General features: G+C 42.0%; 2 protein-coding genes across 3 annotated transcripts in view; both read right to left on the reverse strand.

Moving 5' to 3' along the window:
• The window catches only part of LOC117477199 (serine/threonine-protein kinase D3-like), a 38841-nt gene extending 31683 nt beyond the window's left edge, over positions 1–7158 (reverse strand). For both annotated transcript variants that reach the window (XM_034123859.1, XM_034123858.1), the window contains exons 1-2: positions 6887–7158; positions 2462–3062 (exon numbers count right to left, since the gene is read on the reverse strand). In XM_034123859.1, the coding sequence (XP_033979750.1) occupies positions 2462–2803 (342 nt within the window). In that variant the 5' untranslated portion in view covers positions 2804–3062; positions 6887–7158. The remainder of the gene's footprint in view (positions 1–2461; positions 3063–6886) is intronic.
• A 2144-nt stretch (positions 7159–9302) lies between these two features.
• Positions 9303–16271, reverse strand: part of cnksr3 (cnksr family member 3) — a 57270-nt gene continuing 50301 nt past the window's right edge. The window contains exons 18-22 of the mRNA XM_034123821.1: positions 15086–15141; positions 14907–14953; positions 14142–14823; positions 10850–11037; positions 9303–9789 (exon numbers count right to left, since the gene is read on the reverse strand). Of these exons, the coding sequence (XP_033979712.1) occupies positions 9595–9789; positions 10850–11037; positions 14142–14823; positions 14907–14953; positions 15086–15141 (1168 nt within the window). The 3' untranslated portion in view covers positions 9303–9594. The remainder of the gene's footprint in view (positions 9790–10849; positions 11038–14141; positions 14824–14906; positions 14954–15085; positions 15142–16271) is intronic.

The raw sequence follows: 16271 nt of genomic DNA on the forward strand, positions 1-16271 counted from the left end.
GTTTTTGAACTCTCGTTTGACTCCACACACACACAGCTGTGAAACAGGAAGTGAAGATCGTTGACGCAGCAACGCTAACCCAAGAAGTGACATTTCCTCTGAAAATTAAAACCAAACGTTTCCTCAGCAAGCGACAAAAGAGCCAACCAGGGAAAGTAGGGGTTAACGAAAACACCTAAACAACCACGGACTACATGACCAGTCCCAAAGAAAATAAAGAAATGAATGCGGCGACGAACAAATCCATCAGTGAACGTTTAGAGAAAGTGAAGTCAGGAGTTTGAAATAAAGGAGAATCGTCGCGTTCGCCTCGTTGTGGTCATGCTCTGCAAAACTGGCAACCTGTTTGCTGCAAAGGGTGCAGAGTGTGTGTGTGTGTGTGTGTGTGTGTGTGTGTGTGTGTGTGTGTGTGTGTGTGTGTTGTGTGTGTGTGTGTGTGTGTGTGTGTGTGTGTGTGTGTGTGGTGTGTTGTGTGTGTGTGTGTGTGTGTGTGTGTGTGTGTGTGTGTGTGTGTGTGTGTGTGTGTGTGTGTGTGTGTGTGTGTGTGTGTGTGCAGTAAACACAGGTGTCTTGTTCGGTAAAAACCAGTAGATGTTGAGAGATAAAGTGAAGATGAAATGTTCTGACGTGAGAGACGAGAATCTGCCCTGACGTTACCCTGAGAAAAAGTTCATATGAACTCAGCGTCCAATCAGATTACAGAATAACGACATCCATGTATATAGGAGGTTAATGTGTGCATGTTAATGGTCTGCAAAGGCTAAAATATGGGGACATCACTACAGAACACTCGCGCTTCCATTTGTGTTTAAATACATAATCTTTACTGTAGTTGTTGTTGAATGCGTTCCTTTGTTTTGATTAAAATCGGTCAAATTTCACGGAAAGAAAGCTCTGTCTTTTGGTTAGTATAAGGCCCGGTCAAACTCTAAACTCTCGTCTATTTTGGCAAGAAATTGTAGGAATGTTTGGGTTTGTGGGACAAAAATAGCATTTCCCCAATCAATCAGAGATCAGACGCTTCAATTAAAGATACCGTCGTAGCTTCCTTCCTTTGTTTCCATCGAGTCACTAGACGTCTTATCTTTCAATATATTTGTGTTACTTGCCGTGTTGATGCTGTGCTACTCCCGTTTAATCAAAATACACACATTCAAAGAAAATATACCTTTACAACTGATATGGTCTTTCTTTTACTCTGTGTCGGCTAATATAAGTTAACGGTTAAACACTGTGCTTTGACAGACAGGTCGCCCATCTCTGAAGAGGCTGGTGCCATGGGAAATGTAGTCTTTTCAACTTCCTTGACTACAGAGGTCCAGATTAGGTGATACTATTTGGCCTTTTTGTTTTCCCTTTACGTACGCACCACGACACAAAGTCAAATTCCTCGTACGTATCAACCTACCTACATTTTTAGATAATATTGTTGCATAAAGCAGTGGATTAAAAGTACATCATTACCTCTGAACTCTAGTCGGGTTGAAGTACAAAGTAGCATACAATGGAAATACTCAAATAAAAAACAACAGCCTGGCTCTAACCCTTAAAAGCTGCAGTTCAGAAGAAGAAGAGAGGGATACTTGTACACTATGTTCGATTATAACTAGGGATGCTCCGATCGGCCGATACCGATCGAGTGGGCGGGGCCTATGGGGATCCTCCATTTAAAGTGATGTTTAAAACTCAGTTAATGCTCATTCACTGGAGCTTCCACAAACAACAACCAACATCATTATTACATTCAAGTGAAGTTCATTATTCAAGTTTACATTAACTGCTCACTGATCCAGTAATGAGTGACCCGACAGTGACAACTAGTTTAGCTTGTTCCAGAGGTAGATAAAATAGCTAAGTGTGTTAGGTCTAACTCTTAGTGTGTGTTCTGTTCCGCTCACCGGTCACAGCGGGTGGAGCTGCAGGATTTCTGCTTCACACACGTTGCATACTGCAATTTTATTGTCTTTTTCGGACACCTTAAAATACATGCGCAATGCTCTCGCAATCGGCATTTTTAGAGAGCACCGATCGATCGGCAGAGAGTGAGTATCGGCCGATATCGATCCCGATCAATCGGAGCATCCCTAATATAATAAATCCTAAGGATGTGGTTGTTTAAAGGTGTCTTTTGTGCTGTATTTGGGTCAGTGGTGGAATTTTGTTAGCCCCATTGGGAGGTGTAACAAATGGGGACTCGTCCAAGATTGAATGTCCATGAGGTAAATGTGTATTTGTCTGTATCTAGTGGCCGTTTTTTTGCTTCGTAGAGATTTATTTTGTGAATTAATGTGTGGTTGTTGCTGTTTGTTTAGTTAGGAATTTGATTTGATGAGCACCCTGACTAGTTAGTCACCGGCAGGTTTGAAGATCTTGCCACTTTTTTGGTGTTAACCCTGAGTGAGGTCCCGATTACGTGACAATATTTGGCCTTTTTTTACAAAAACAACAGACTAACACGTACCTTTTTATCCACGATGGAGCAGACGAGCTCTCGCACGGCGCTCAGTGATTGGTCGGCGGGGTCAAAGGTCACGCTCTCTCTCGTGAGTCCGATCTGAAGCAGGAAGGAAATGCCGTGGATGGACGAGCCTCGGGAGACGGAGGGACTGCGAGCTGATTGGCTGCTGTTAGAGTGCTGTGTGCAGAGCGTAGTGGGAGGACTGGGAGAGGGCGAGGGTGTGGGGGGGGCGGTGGGATGAGGGAAGAGCCGCAGGGAAGCTAACGGCGGCGCTAACGGCGGCGGAGGAGGGAAGTTATCCGTCGACATTTCTTTGTGTGTCTCTTCTGCTATCTGTGACGACATCCAGGTGGGAGGAAGGAGTCGCAGGTGAACGACATCCAACAAAAAAAGTGATGGTTTTTGTTCGTCAAACGAGAGATTTTAGTTCACATTTCCCACAGATAGAATCCAGAAAGAAGCATCTCTGAGGTACAAAGAAAGCAGGAAATCCATGGAGTTAAAGCTCAGGATCCTCAGAGAGTCAACTTTAAGAAGTTTTAGATCCTCAGGGCTCCTACTGGGAGACACTGCCGTTTCTCTTCTCTGGTTTCACTGGAAGCATCTGTTGGGGATAAAAGACAGAAGAGTTAATAGTTATCAATCGTAATTTGATCGGCTAGTGCATAACATAATGAAAAATATCTGAAAAAAGACATTATTGTGGTGCCGCGGAGACATGGCACATTTATGATGTCAAGAGGCGCGTTCACACCGGAGTACTTTTCCCGTTTAGTTCCGATAGTGCCTGGAATTTTGCATTCACGCCAAAAAGAGAACTTAGTTCCAAGAACTTTTATCCCCATTTCTAGTGCCTGCTAGAGAGGTGGTACTTTCCTGGGGAGAAAAAAGTACCAATTTCGATTGGCTGGGCAAATTGCAAACCACGCCCCGTAAAAAAAAGCCGCCATTGTATTTGCTGGCATTAGCATTATTAGCATTAGCATTAGCCCCGCGCACTAACGGAGAGAGAATAACTTATGGCAACACAAAAAAAAACATGGGAGCGGTGGAGATGAGGAGGTGTTGGTGTTCTGGCGATTTACTCTGAAGTTGTTTGTGGCCTGCCAGTAAACCCAAAGCAGAAGAAGAAGAAGTGACGTCAGCGGATTCATTTGCGTAATCTTCCCTCAGGGAACCTATTCCGGTGTGAACGCGATCTGGACTTAGGTCCATGGGGGTACTAAGTGCTTGGCACTAAGTACGGCAAAGTACTTGGTGTGAAAGCGGCTATTCTATACACTGAAAGAGGCCCTATTACTGTACGTTTTGAGGGGAATTATCTCTCCTGTAGGGTGTTCTATATAATAGGTTTTAGTGCATGTAAATGGTCTGCAAAGGCTAAAATAACAAAGTTCCGGAACACGGTGACATCACTACGGAACACTCACGCTCCTATTGGCTAGCGCTCAGACACATTGTACGTGATAGGCTAAGGAAGTGGGACATCTCTAAGCAGGTTGACCAATCACAACAGAGCCGGCCAGCTAACCAATCAGAGCAGACTGGGCTCTGGTTTCAGACAGAGGGTGAAAAGAGGTGCTGCAGCACAGACAGTATGAGAACAATAAAGAGCTTTTTGAACATTAAAGCATGGAGACATGTCCCAGTAGAGACACTACATATTAGGGATGCTCCGATCGATCGGCCGCTGATCGATATCGGCCGATACTCACTCTCTGCCGATCGATCGGTGCTCTCTAAAAATGCCGATCGCGAGAGCCGATCACATGACGTAAAATACATGACACTTTTCTCTGTGCGCGGCAAAACAAGCTCGCCAAAATGGCTTCACCGGTCTGGCAGTATTTTAAGGTGTCCGAAAAAGACAGTAAAATAGCGGCCGGTATGCAACGTGTGTGAAGCAGAAATCCTGCAGCTCCACCCGCTGTGACGGACCGGTGAGCGGAGCAACACACACTAAGAGTTAGACCTAACACACTTAGCTATTTGATCTACCTCTGGAACTAGCTAAACTAGTTATACATATATTTATTCTTCACTCTCGGGTCACTCATTACTGGATCAGTGAGCTGCATGAGACGATACTCACAGGCTGTCAGGAGAGGGAGAGAGGGGGAGAGGAAGAGAGAGAGAGAGAGAGAGAGAGGGGGAGAGAGGGGGAGAGAGAGGGGGAGAGAGGAAAAGAGAGTGCTTCCTCTCATTTCTCCCGTGTTATTCTCCAAAGTTAATGTAAACTTGAATAATGTACTTCATCTGAATGTAATAATGATGTTGGTTGTTGTTTGTGGAAGCTCCAGTGAATGAGCATTAACTGAGTTTTAAACATCACTTTAAATGGAAGATCCCCATAGGCCCCGCCCACTCGATCGGATCGGCATACTGATTCCGGCGATCGGAGCATCCCTACTAAATATGAACCTGAGAATGAGCAGCATAGGGCCCCTTTAAGTATTTGTATAGATATATATATAGTAGGGCTGTCAAGTTAACGCGTTAATAACGCGTTAACGCAAAAAAAAATTAACGCCACTAATTATTTTAACGCGATTAACGCATGTGTATTTTTTGTCCTCGGCCGCCGTAGTTTCAGAGCGCATCGAGTTTAAAATACCATCGACAAGCTGATGCTGACAGCCCCGCTCCTGCTGCCCGCTTGTGGCAGACCACACTTCCACGCTCACCGGCAGGCCCGGACTGGCCATCGGGAGGACCGGGAGGGTGTGTGTATGCGTGGCGCGAGCGAAGCACACCTTACGTGTTGTTGTTAGCATCTGGTGCTAGCTAGCTGAGCTAACGGATATAAGGAGCTGTTTCAATGAAAACAGAGGAGCGACATTTCGCCGACAACTGCGCTGAGCACTTGACTTTATGCAGGTAGCCAGACAGCACACTCAGCACGGATAGTGCCGCAACACAGCTCATACACACAGGCATATATGCCTTGAGCTGCACATAGCTCCAACGATCACACACACACACACACACACACACACACACACACACACACACACACACACACACACACACACACACACACACACACACACACACACACACACACACACACACACACACACACCACACACACACACACACACACACACACACACACACACACACACACACACACACACACACACACACACACACACACACACACACACACACACACACACACACAGTATTATTGTATGAGAGGTTCTAGGTTGAATTGAGGCGAATATTTGTAATGTTCAGGTTGTTGTGTTTAATATTCATGAGAATATTTGTCATTGTTCAAATGATAATAAACAAACATATAAAGCATATTTGTCCACTCATATGTTGATAAGAGTATTAAAAACTTGAAAAATATCCCTCTAAGGTACATTTAGAACAGATAAAAAATGTGCGATTAATTTGCGATTAATCGCGATTAACTATTTTAATCGACTGACAGCCCTAATATATAGATTAAGAAGTCATTTGTTACATGTATCAAGCCTGAGCTACTTAAAGTATAAACAAGTACTCATTGTGCAGAAAATGTGTGTTTAATTATATTTATGTGACATTTTCTAGATAGTATTGTAGCATCAAGTAGCATTTTACTTATTTAAATAATATGACTCTTGTGACATGAAGAGTCAGTCCACTAGTTAAATGTTTAAAGATGCATTTTGATGTAGTACAAAGTAGCATCAAATGGAAATATTTAATTAAAGTACAAGTACCTCAAAAGGTTACTTACGTAGTGTACATGTACTTAGTTAATTCCCACTTCTGAATGTGACTTTTTAACCTCGAAAAAAATCTGTATAGAGTTCAAGTTTCTCCATGTTGCTCAATTGTGTTATAGGGGACACAACAGAACAGATGCAACACAAAAACATAATTATAACAACAATAATCTAATTTATTTTACACATCTGTAGACAGTGGTGGAAAGTACATTTACTCAAGTATTGTAATTAAGTACACATTCTCTACTTGAGTATTTCCATTTAATACAAATGTATACTTCACTCCACTACTATTTCTTTGGTAAAATGTATTTTGTAGTAACTTTATCAATTCAGTTTTTGACACACAACACTAAGGGAAAGCTTTTAAAAAAAATTATTTCACAATATTTCAAAAATATTTTTGGAGTTTTTTCTGAAATTAGTACTTTTACTCCTAATACTTTAAGTACACTTTTCCTAATACTTTTACTTACATTCTCGATGCAGTACTTTTACTTGAAATGTAGTATTTTTGACACGGTTTTAGTACTTTTACTCAAGAATCGGAGTACTTTTCTCTATGTCTGTAGGTCATATCTGAGTGAGCACATCTGGATTTGAAATCCTAACCAGATGTGTGTAACAGTATAAAGTGCAAATAGAAAGTTTGTTTTTAAGGCACTTACAAGGTTTAATATAAAATAAGTTAAAGCTCCGTTACCTCTGAGAACAGGGCGGCTTTTCCGCTTCCATCTGCGGGCAAACCGAGGAGAAATGCTCGGTAAAGTAATCCAGCTGGTGCCGCTGAAAGGCTGAAATGAAACCAACAAAACCCAGATAAAGTCCGCTGTTGTGTTCGCTACACCGGGTCTGAGAGTGTGGAGAAAAGCAGGTTGAATTATAATAAGATGTTCTCTGGTTGTGTCGCTTCTATCCAAACTTTCCCCCCGGAGAAACCGAGAGATCCTGACCGAGCAGGAGCAGCTTCAGGCGGATCTGATGATCAGAGAGAGACGGGGAGCAGAGAGAAGTACCAGGAGGAGGTCTCACTCTGATGGATATTCTGGAGACCGAGTTTTTTAAACAAAACCGAACAAGCGAGAGGGAAAAGGTCAAGGACAACATTTAATTATTAACAGAGGTGGGAAGCAGTGGCGTAACAAGGTTGTGATTGGCCCCGGTGCAAATACTGTTTTGCCCCCCCCCCCCATCGCCCCATCGCCCCAAACATAAGCCACGCTGATGCGCTCACACACACGGACATACACAACCACTCAGAAGCGCCACATGTATAGGCTATCAACAACAGCTTGCCCTGGCCTCAGACCACCACAGCCTGACAACGGCACAGCGAACTAAGAAGAGAATTACACCTGTTTCCTTGATGTTTGTCTCTGGGGAATGGGCCGGTAGGCCTACATAGACCGGTTGCTATAATATAGCTTTTGATCTTGGCGTCGGGGGTCTCAATAGCGCCATAGAGTCCCCTATCGGGTGGGGCCCTTGGGGGAACTGTTGGACCACCGCCGGGCACAGCCAAATCCAGCCTCTCCTCCTGGCTGGCTGGAGAAGAAGGTTGCACAGCCACAGCCACGGATACAGCTTCACTTGTGGAGCTAGATGGCAATGATGGTGGTGAGCTATCGTTAGCCTCCGGCTCCGGCTGCCGCTGCACGTCAACATTGCTAACGTTAGCGCTCGATTTCGAGGACGATGTATGACAAAAAAAACGGTCTAATTTTGTCAGTTCAGCTGTTACATCTCCTTGTTCTCTCTTGTCCTTTCTCTTTTGAGCGCTGCTCTTGTGCTTTGGTTTGCTGTCCATTATAGATGCAAGCTATTACATTTTTTATAATGCTACAGTACAGTACAGGTTGATTAAACGGTTCGCTCGTCACGCAAGGTATCACATGACATGAAAGGGAGCAAGGTCATTGGACAGACAAATTACAAATTAATTTAGGTTGCTTGGTTACTTTGAAGACTGCGTGAACCGGTCAATGCCATTGGGGCCCCAAAAAATATATATTAAAAAAGAATATTATGCAGCTGCACCACAAGTACAAGATCTGAATACTTCTACTTTTACTCAAGTACAAGATCTGAGTACTTCTACTTTTACTCAAGTACAAGATCTGAGTACTTCTACTTTTACTCAAGATCTGAGTCTCTCTCTCTCTAGGTCGTCCTCAGACGAGCCCTCCACTTCATGGTTGGCTTTACTATGCTGATTAAGGACTGGGGGGCGCAACTCCTCTCAGTCCTGGTTTTAGTTCAGAGTGTCCTTCTCCTAGATGGGTTGCCTTCCATGGCTATGAGCCCATAGCTGGGACAGTCGGTAGCACTTGGTCTTTCCGGGACTTGAACTGGTGACCTTCCAGTTGCCAAGCCAAGTCCCTATGGACTTCGCCACCACCGCTGCAAACTCTACTCTACTCTACTTTTACTCAAGTACAAGATCTACAGTCTAATAGTAATCTGTGTTAATCTGACTCTTGTTATACCTCAGAGTGATTCATCCTTCATTGTCTGCAGTTTATAGAAGATCTTTGCCACGTCTCTGCCGCTGAATGTAATGACTCTGTGGCGCCATCTGCTGGTGGAAATACTGCATTACACTACAGTGTGGCAACTACCACACTGTAGAACATACCCTGTTATAAGTATAAGGAAGGCATTTAAAAATGTTACTTACATGTGAAAAAAATGTACTTTTAATATACTATATATCATTACAATATTATCACTCATGCATTTAAGTAAAATAATAATTTCAATGTTCTTTTTTAGTTGAGTTATAAATAATTGTAACCTATTAACTACTTATTCATATGGTTTGATAGAAATGTGTTAATTTGTATCAATATATAATACAAAATATAATAATAATAATAATAATAATAATAATAATAATAATAATAATAATAATAATAATAATAAAATTATATTAATATTGTAATACTACTAATAATAAAAATAAAAATAAAAATAAAAATAAAAATAAAAATAATAAAAATAAAATACTAATAAAAAAATATTAAAAAAAGTATACAATAATAATAATAATAAAATAAATAAATAAATAAATAATAATAATAATTCACAAAGTGCACTACGTGGTGGAAGCAGAATTTAAACACTTCAGGACTTAAGTGAGGCAAACAAAATCAAGGTGTTTAATAAAAATAATACAAAAATAGAAAACATTAAAATAGAAAACAATACTATGACATGAAAAATAATATTAAGAATATTAATAAGATAACGATATTTGTGCAGCTTTAATAACACCTTTCATAAACACACACATATCAATATTATATATATATATTATTATATATTAGTACAGTGCCTGAGTGAATGGATGTAAATCACATTAAAGTGAAATATATAAGAGTCACTTGGTGTTTGTTTTGATTGTAATAGCGTTCATGTTGTCTTTGTTGTTGTTGTTGTTGTTGTGAAAGCGTCCTCAGGCTCTGCAGCGCCCCCTGCAGCCCGGCTGTGATGAGCGACCTCCTGAAGCAACAGGAGGTTACAAAGTTTCCACTTCCTGTACGTCGGCGCCGCAAGAGCCGGGTCGTTCAGAATCTGATCCAGAGTCTGCAGCTCACTCTGTTTCGCCTGAAGGACGCAGAGAAGTAGAAATATCATTCGTGGAAAGTACATTTACAACGGTAAGATGTTGACGTATATTTACTTTACTTAAAGGTCCCCTATTATCCTCTTCTTCATCAATATATTATAGGTCTCAGATATATCCAGAACCTGTCTCTGATTGGCTGAAACACCAAACAGATCATTGCAGCATTACCCATAATCCCCTCTGTTTCAGCCCTGTTTCCAATAGGTGCTCTCGGAGGAGATTCAGGTGATAAGGGGGGGGGGGGGGGTTACCTTGGTTGCTGATTGGCTAATGGTTACACATGTTGATATAGAAGAGACATGAAGAAGAGGGGACACATGTTGATGAAGAAGAGACATGAAGAAGAGGGGACACATGTTGATGAAGAAGAGACATGAAGAAGAGGGGACACATGTTGATGTAGAAGAGACGTGAAGAAGAGGGGACACATGTTGATGTAGAAGAGACATGAAGAAGAGGGGACACATGCTGATGTAGAAGAGACATGAAGAAGAGGGGACACATGTTGATGTAGAAGAGACATGAAGAAGAGGGGACACATGTTGATGTAGAAGAGACATGAAGAAGAGGGGACACATGTTGATGTAGAAGAGACATGAAGAAGAGGGGACACATGTTGATGTAGAAGAGACATGAAGAAGAGGGGACACATGTTGATGTAGAAGAGACATGAAGAAGAGGGGACACATGTTGATGTAGAAGAGACATGAAGAAGAGGGGACACATGTTGATGTAGAAGAGACATGAAGAAGAGGGGACACATGGTGATGTAGAAGAGACATGAAGAAGAGGGGACACATGTTGATGAAGAAGAGACATGAAGAAGAGGGGACACATGGTGATGAAGAAGAGACATGAAGAAGAGGGGACACATGGTGATGTAGAAGAGACATGGAGAAGAGGGGACACATGTTGATGTAGAAGAGACATGAAGAAGAGGGGACACATGTTGATGTAGAAGAGACATGAAGAAGTGGATGTTGCATGACAGGGGACCTTTAAAGAGTGATTGTACTCTGCAGTGTTTCTGTAACTCACCTTCATCGTGCTGCTGAGGATCCTCAGGAGGTGAAGCTCTTCGTTGATCTTGTCGTCGGGACAGCGGCGGATGAACGAGGCTCTGAAGTCTTTCTGAGACGACTGACCAATGGGAGAGAGGCGTGCGGCCTGCAGGCGTTGGTAGAGCAACTCCATCTCGTCAGGAGGAGGATCTGCAGGAGACAGACCTTTTGGTACTTTAAAGTGGACCTATCATGCTATATTATAATAATATAGTGTAGGACCATACCTATATAAGGCATATTTATACTTTTGTTTTTTTAAAAATACCAAACAGATCATGCATTTTAGCCATGCCTCATTTTGCTTAATTTGAAATTTTTTAGATCTGTTTTTAGCAAGGGCAGATTCAGGCCCCGCTCACACGGGACCGTTTGCGTTTATGCACAGTATGCGTATTCAAAAAAGTCTTCCGTTCACATGCATTTGTTTCATTTAACGTGTCTGTTCAAACGAGGCCGCTGGAAACGCTGTAGTACATATGCTGGGACTGTAAGTGGCGCTGTAACTTCCGCCAAAATACACCAAAAGCCGCGAAGAAGAGCAGCCCGAGCAGCCCCGCTGCAATGTTGCCATGGCTACCCTTCTGTTTAAGCCCCGAAACTGAAACTGAAACTGAAAGAAACTGAAGCACGTCTCCGTGGAGAGGACGGCTCAGAAAGAGAGAGATATTCTCTACAAACACCGGGTGAGATCCTCCTTTGTCAATATAATGGATCAATGCATGAAATCTGACTCTGTTTATTTTGTTTAAGGAGTATATTGGGCGTTAACAATTCTGGTTTGCCTTTTATAATATTATTTCATTCAAGAACCCCTTGTGCGTTTAATTAACACAGCTATTTTTGATAGTTGATACAGCAGTGAGCAGGAGAGGTGGGGAGAGGCGGGGCTATCGTTATTTTTTCAGGAAATATTCGTATCGAGGTGATTACACGGACTCGGTTGACCCCCCAGAGCGTTTCGTTTGCAAATCTATCCACCTTGGGACCCGTTATTGTTTGTGGGGTCAGTTTCTATCGGCCTCGTGTAAATCATAGGGCTATACGCACGCGAAACTATGCAGATACAAGCAGTTTTCTCCTCGTGTAAACGGCGCCTCAGTGAGAACAGCACCATCTACAGGCCTGGCATATGTACTACAGCGTCTCCAGCGCTTTCGAACGGCAATGGTCGTGGCTGTCTCCTCCTGATTGGTGGAGTTGGCCCAATAGCCGTAGCGCCACCGTCCTGACGTCAGGACAGTGTTCAAATCTGGATCAGTTTTTATCAGATCCGTTGCAGCCCCTTTTTTAGAGATTTGGGTATGGAGGAAAATAGAGAGGGTTGTGTTTTCTGACACTTGGTGAGTTCCCTGGAACACCGGGGACACATATTCATGTAGAAAAGACGTACAAAAGTGCATTTTGCATGATAGGTCCCCTTTAAGTAAAGGATTGAGGTAGATCATTTGTTTATATATCATTTGTAAGTCAATCATATTTTTGTTTATCGATTTGATACTGCTGAAGTTTGTACAGTATCATAATTCACTTGTTTCATTTCATTATTATTTTTTATTGTTTTACACGTTCTAAATAAATCTAATCAAATTAAATCAAATGCAACAGAACCAGAGATTATTGTATTTTCTATTAAACACGTTCTTCTTCTCTGTACATTAGTGATGGAAGAAGTGTTCAGATGTTTTAGTGAAGTAAAAGTACTTATACTAAACTGAGAGAAGACTTTAGCGCAGTGTTTCTCAAACTTTTTCAAACCAAGGACCACCTAACTCCACAAATATCCCAAATCACATCGTTTTTCTAGAACAGATTACAAATCGCCTGAAGATGGTACAAACAAGTGGCAACATGCGTGATGAAGGTGTTGCGCTGGGCTATATCATGCAATCGAAAGTGAAACTTAAGCTCGCTCCATTGCGGAGATATTCCCGCGAGAGTGCGGAAAACTCTAATAAATTAATTAATTTCAAATGTGAAATTGTACCAATATACTCATGGACCACTAGGGGGCGCTCGCGGACCACACTTTGAGAAACACTGCTTTAGGTGATGTTCCTGCTTTTATGACGTTATGAAAGTTAAAGTATGGAATGTATAATAACAATTATAATAATAATAATAATATTAATAATAATAATAATAATAATAATAATAATAATAATAATAATAATAATAATAATAATAATAAATATAAATAATTATAATTCTTTTTTAAATAGAATAATAATAAATAATTATAATAGCCAAAAAAAACAAAAACAATTACAAGAATAAAAATCTAATAATCATATTAAAAAACGAATTAAACTAATATTAATAATAATAAAAAAACTAGTAATAATAAAAACAAACTACTACTACCAATAATAATAATAATAATAATAATAATAATAATAATAATAATTACTAATAAATGCCTCGAATAAAAAATAGGAAATAAAATGTAAACAATTATTTATAACTATTAGAAATATGATTGAACCGTACACCCCAGCACGTGCACTCCGCTCTGCATCGGTCAAACGGCTCACTGCACCCGCACTGCGAGGGGGACCCAAGTTCCCATCAGCAGAAACACGTGGGTTTGCTATCCTGGCTCCAAAATGGTGGAATGAGCTCCCCATTGACATCAGGACAGCAGAAAGCTTACACATCTTCCAGAGCAGACTGAAGACTCATCTCTTTCGACTCCACTTCGAGCGATAGAATTCCTAACAAAGCACTGATATACTAACAAAGGACTGGCTTATCTAAAGCCAGTTGAGTAGCACTTGAAATGTTTAGGCTCTATGAAACCTGATGTACTTATATGATTCTGTTTTCTTCAAGTTTGTATCTTGTTGGTCAAATGCACTTATTGTAAGTCGCTTTGGATAAAAGCGTCAGCTAACTGTAATGTAATGCAATGTAATGTAATGTAATGTAATGTAATGTAATGTAATGTAATTAAATGTAATGTAATGTAATGTAATGTAATGTAATGTAATGTAATGTAATGTAATGTAATTAAATGTAATGTAATGTTGTATACTTTTTGTATTATTATTATTATTTAATGTCCAGCTTCTATTCTTCTTATTTCTTTTTTAATGATCTGCTTTTCATCGTGGTTATGATGGCATGTATGGAGCGAGTTAAAACAAACTTTAATTACAAAAAAATATTAAAAAATCCAACATTTTTTTCACTCAGCTCCTGAAACACTGGAGGTGTATTTTAACAACAACAAAACAACAACACCTGTAAACAAACAAAAGTGTGTTTACCTGTGACGGCCTCTCCTCCTCCTCCTCCTTCTCCTCCTTCTTCTTCTTCTTCTTCTCTCTCTTCTGGGACGTGCAGCAGAGGGACAGACGCTCCTCCTCGGCCCCCCCCCACTCTTCTTCTACCTCTTCCCTTTCTGCTCAGAGGTCCCTCCTCCTCCTCCTCACCACAGGGGGAGGGAGGAAGGACCTCAGAGGGAGGCGGGACCTCGGAGGGAGGCGGGACCTCAGAGGGAGGCGGGACCTCAAAGATAGGCGGGACCTCAGAGGGAGGCGGGACCTCAGAGGGAGGCGGGACCTCAGAGGGAGGCGGGACCTCGGAGGGAGGCGGGACCTCGGAGGGAGGCGGGACCTCAAAGATAGGCGGGACCTCAGAGGGAGGGAGGACCTCAGAGGGAGGCGGGACCTCAGAGGGAGGCGGGACCTCAGAGGGAGGCGGGACCTCAAAGATAGGCGGGACCTCAGAGGGAGGGAGGACCTCAGAGGGAGGCGGGACCTCAGAGGGAGGCGGGACCTCAGAGGGAGGCGGGACCTCAGAGGGAGGCGGGACCTCAAAGATAGGCGGGACCTCAGAGGGAGGTGGGACCTCAGAGGGAGGCGGGAACTCAGAGGGAGGCGGGACCTCAGAGGGAGGCGGGACCTCAGAGGGAGGCGGGACATCAGAGGGAGGCGGGACCTCTTCTCCCTGAGAGGAGGACACACGGTGGGTTTTAATATAAAATGTAAATGTCTGCAGGAATTACAAATAAATGTTTATATGATTCTCACGTTGTCAGATTCTGCTGCTTCCTGATCGCTGCCCTCACTGTAGCACTCTATACACACACACACACACACACACACACACACACACACACACACACACACACACACACACACACACACACACACACAGTTATATTCCTGTATTCATTCATGATACATGTTATATTTCCTGTATTTCTGACCTTCAGTGTCGATCAGCTCACTCGGCTCAGCTGCTTCTGACAGTTTACTGATCCACCTGAACACACACACACACACACACACACACACACACACACACACACACACACACACACACACACACACACACACACACACACACACACACACACACACACACACACACCTCTTTTAGGACTATTGGAAAACGCTCTCTTCTCCTCACCTTGTTTCCTTCTCTACTTGTTCCCTCTCCTTTCACTTAATTCCTTTCCCTTTCTCTCCTCTCCTAGTCTCCTCTCCTATTCTGTTGTTTATTCTCCTATGCTCTTGTTTCCTCTCCTATTGTCTAGTTTCCTCCTATTTTCTCTCACTCCCTTTCTTCACTCTTTTCTACTCACCTCACTTCCTTCCCTTTACTCTCCTCTCCTCTCCTCTCATTTCCTCCGTCCTCCACTTGTTTCCTTCGTCTGTCTGTTATCACTGACAGCATCACTAAAGCTAAAGCTCTTACAGTAAGTGACTCGGCACGATGACAGTGAAGTTCATTCTAATAATAAAATGTGTTTACAGCAATGACTGGGCATCTTCTCTCGCTGCTCAAAACAAGAAGTGGATAAAAGCTGAGAGATGATACGAGGAAGAAGAGGAAGAAGAGGAAGAAGAGGAAGAAGAGGAAGTGCTCAAAACGATCTTCAGTACAGAGATAACAGAGATAAATAACCACAGAACTGTTTATGTGATCGACATCGAGTCTGCTGTGGAGGTTCGGATCCTAAGAGGGGGATTCACAATCATTTCAATGACCTCTGACCTCTCGCGCTACAAACAACACAGTTCATGGCAGCACATATGAGTTAGAAGTATTAATGCATTGCAACAAGACAACACAAATACATGTTAGAATAGATATTTGTTGGAAGAATTCAAAGTAATGGCTCTGGACAAATGCTACCAGAGTTAAGGAAATAAAGTAACCCAGAGTCAGAGACAGTTTCATCCCTCAGGACATAAGACTAGTAAACACCTGAACTCTGTAAAGAACATCCATCTGTTTGCATCTTGCTAATTATTTATCTAATAATATTCCATGTACTTGTATATAGCCTATTCTTGCACTATTTCTATTCTATTTGTGTTTACTTGCACATCTCCAAACATTCTCCTGTGTTGGGGAATCATTTGCTTAGGTGTTCAACCTTTGACCCA

Source organism: Trematomus bernacchii, unplaced genomic scaffold, assembly GCF_902827165.1.
Source record: "Trematomus bernacchii unplaced genomic scaffold, fTreBer1.1, whole genome shotgun sequence".
In the NCBI taxonomy this organism is placed as follows: Eukaryota; Metazoa; Chordata; class Actinopteri; order Perciformes; family Nototheniidae; genus Trematomus; species Trematomus bernacchii.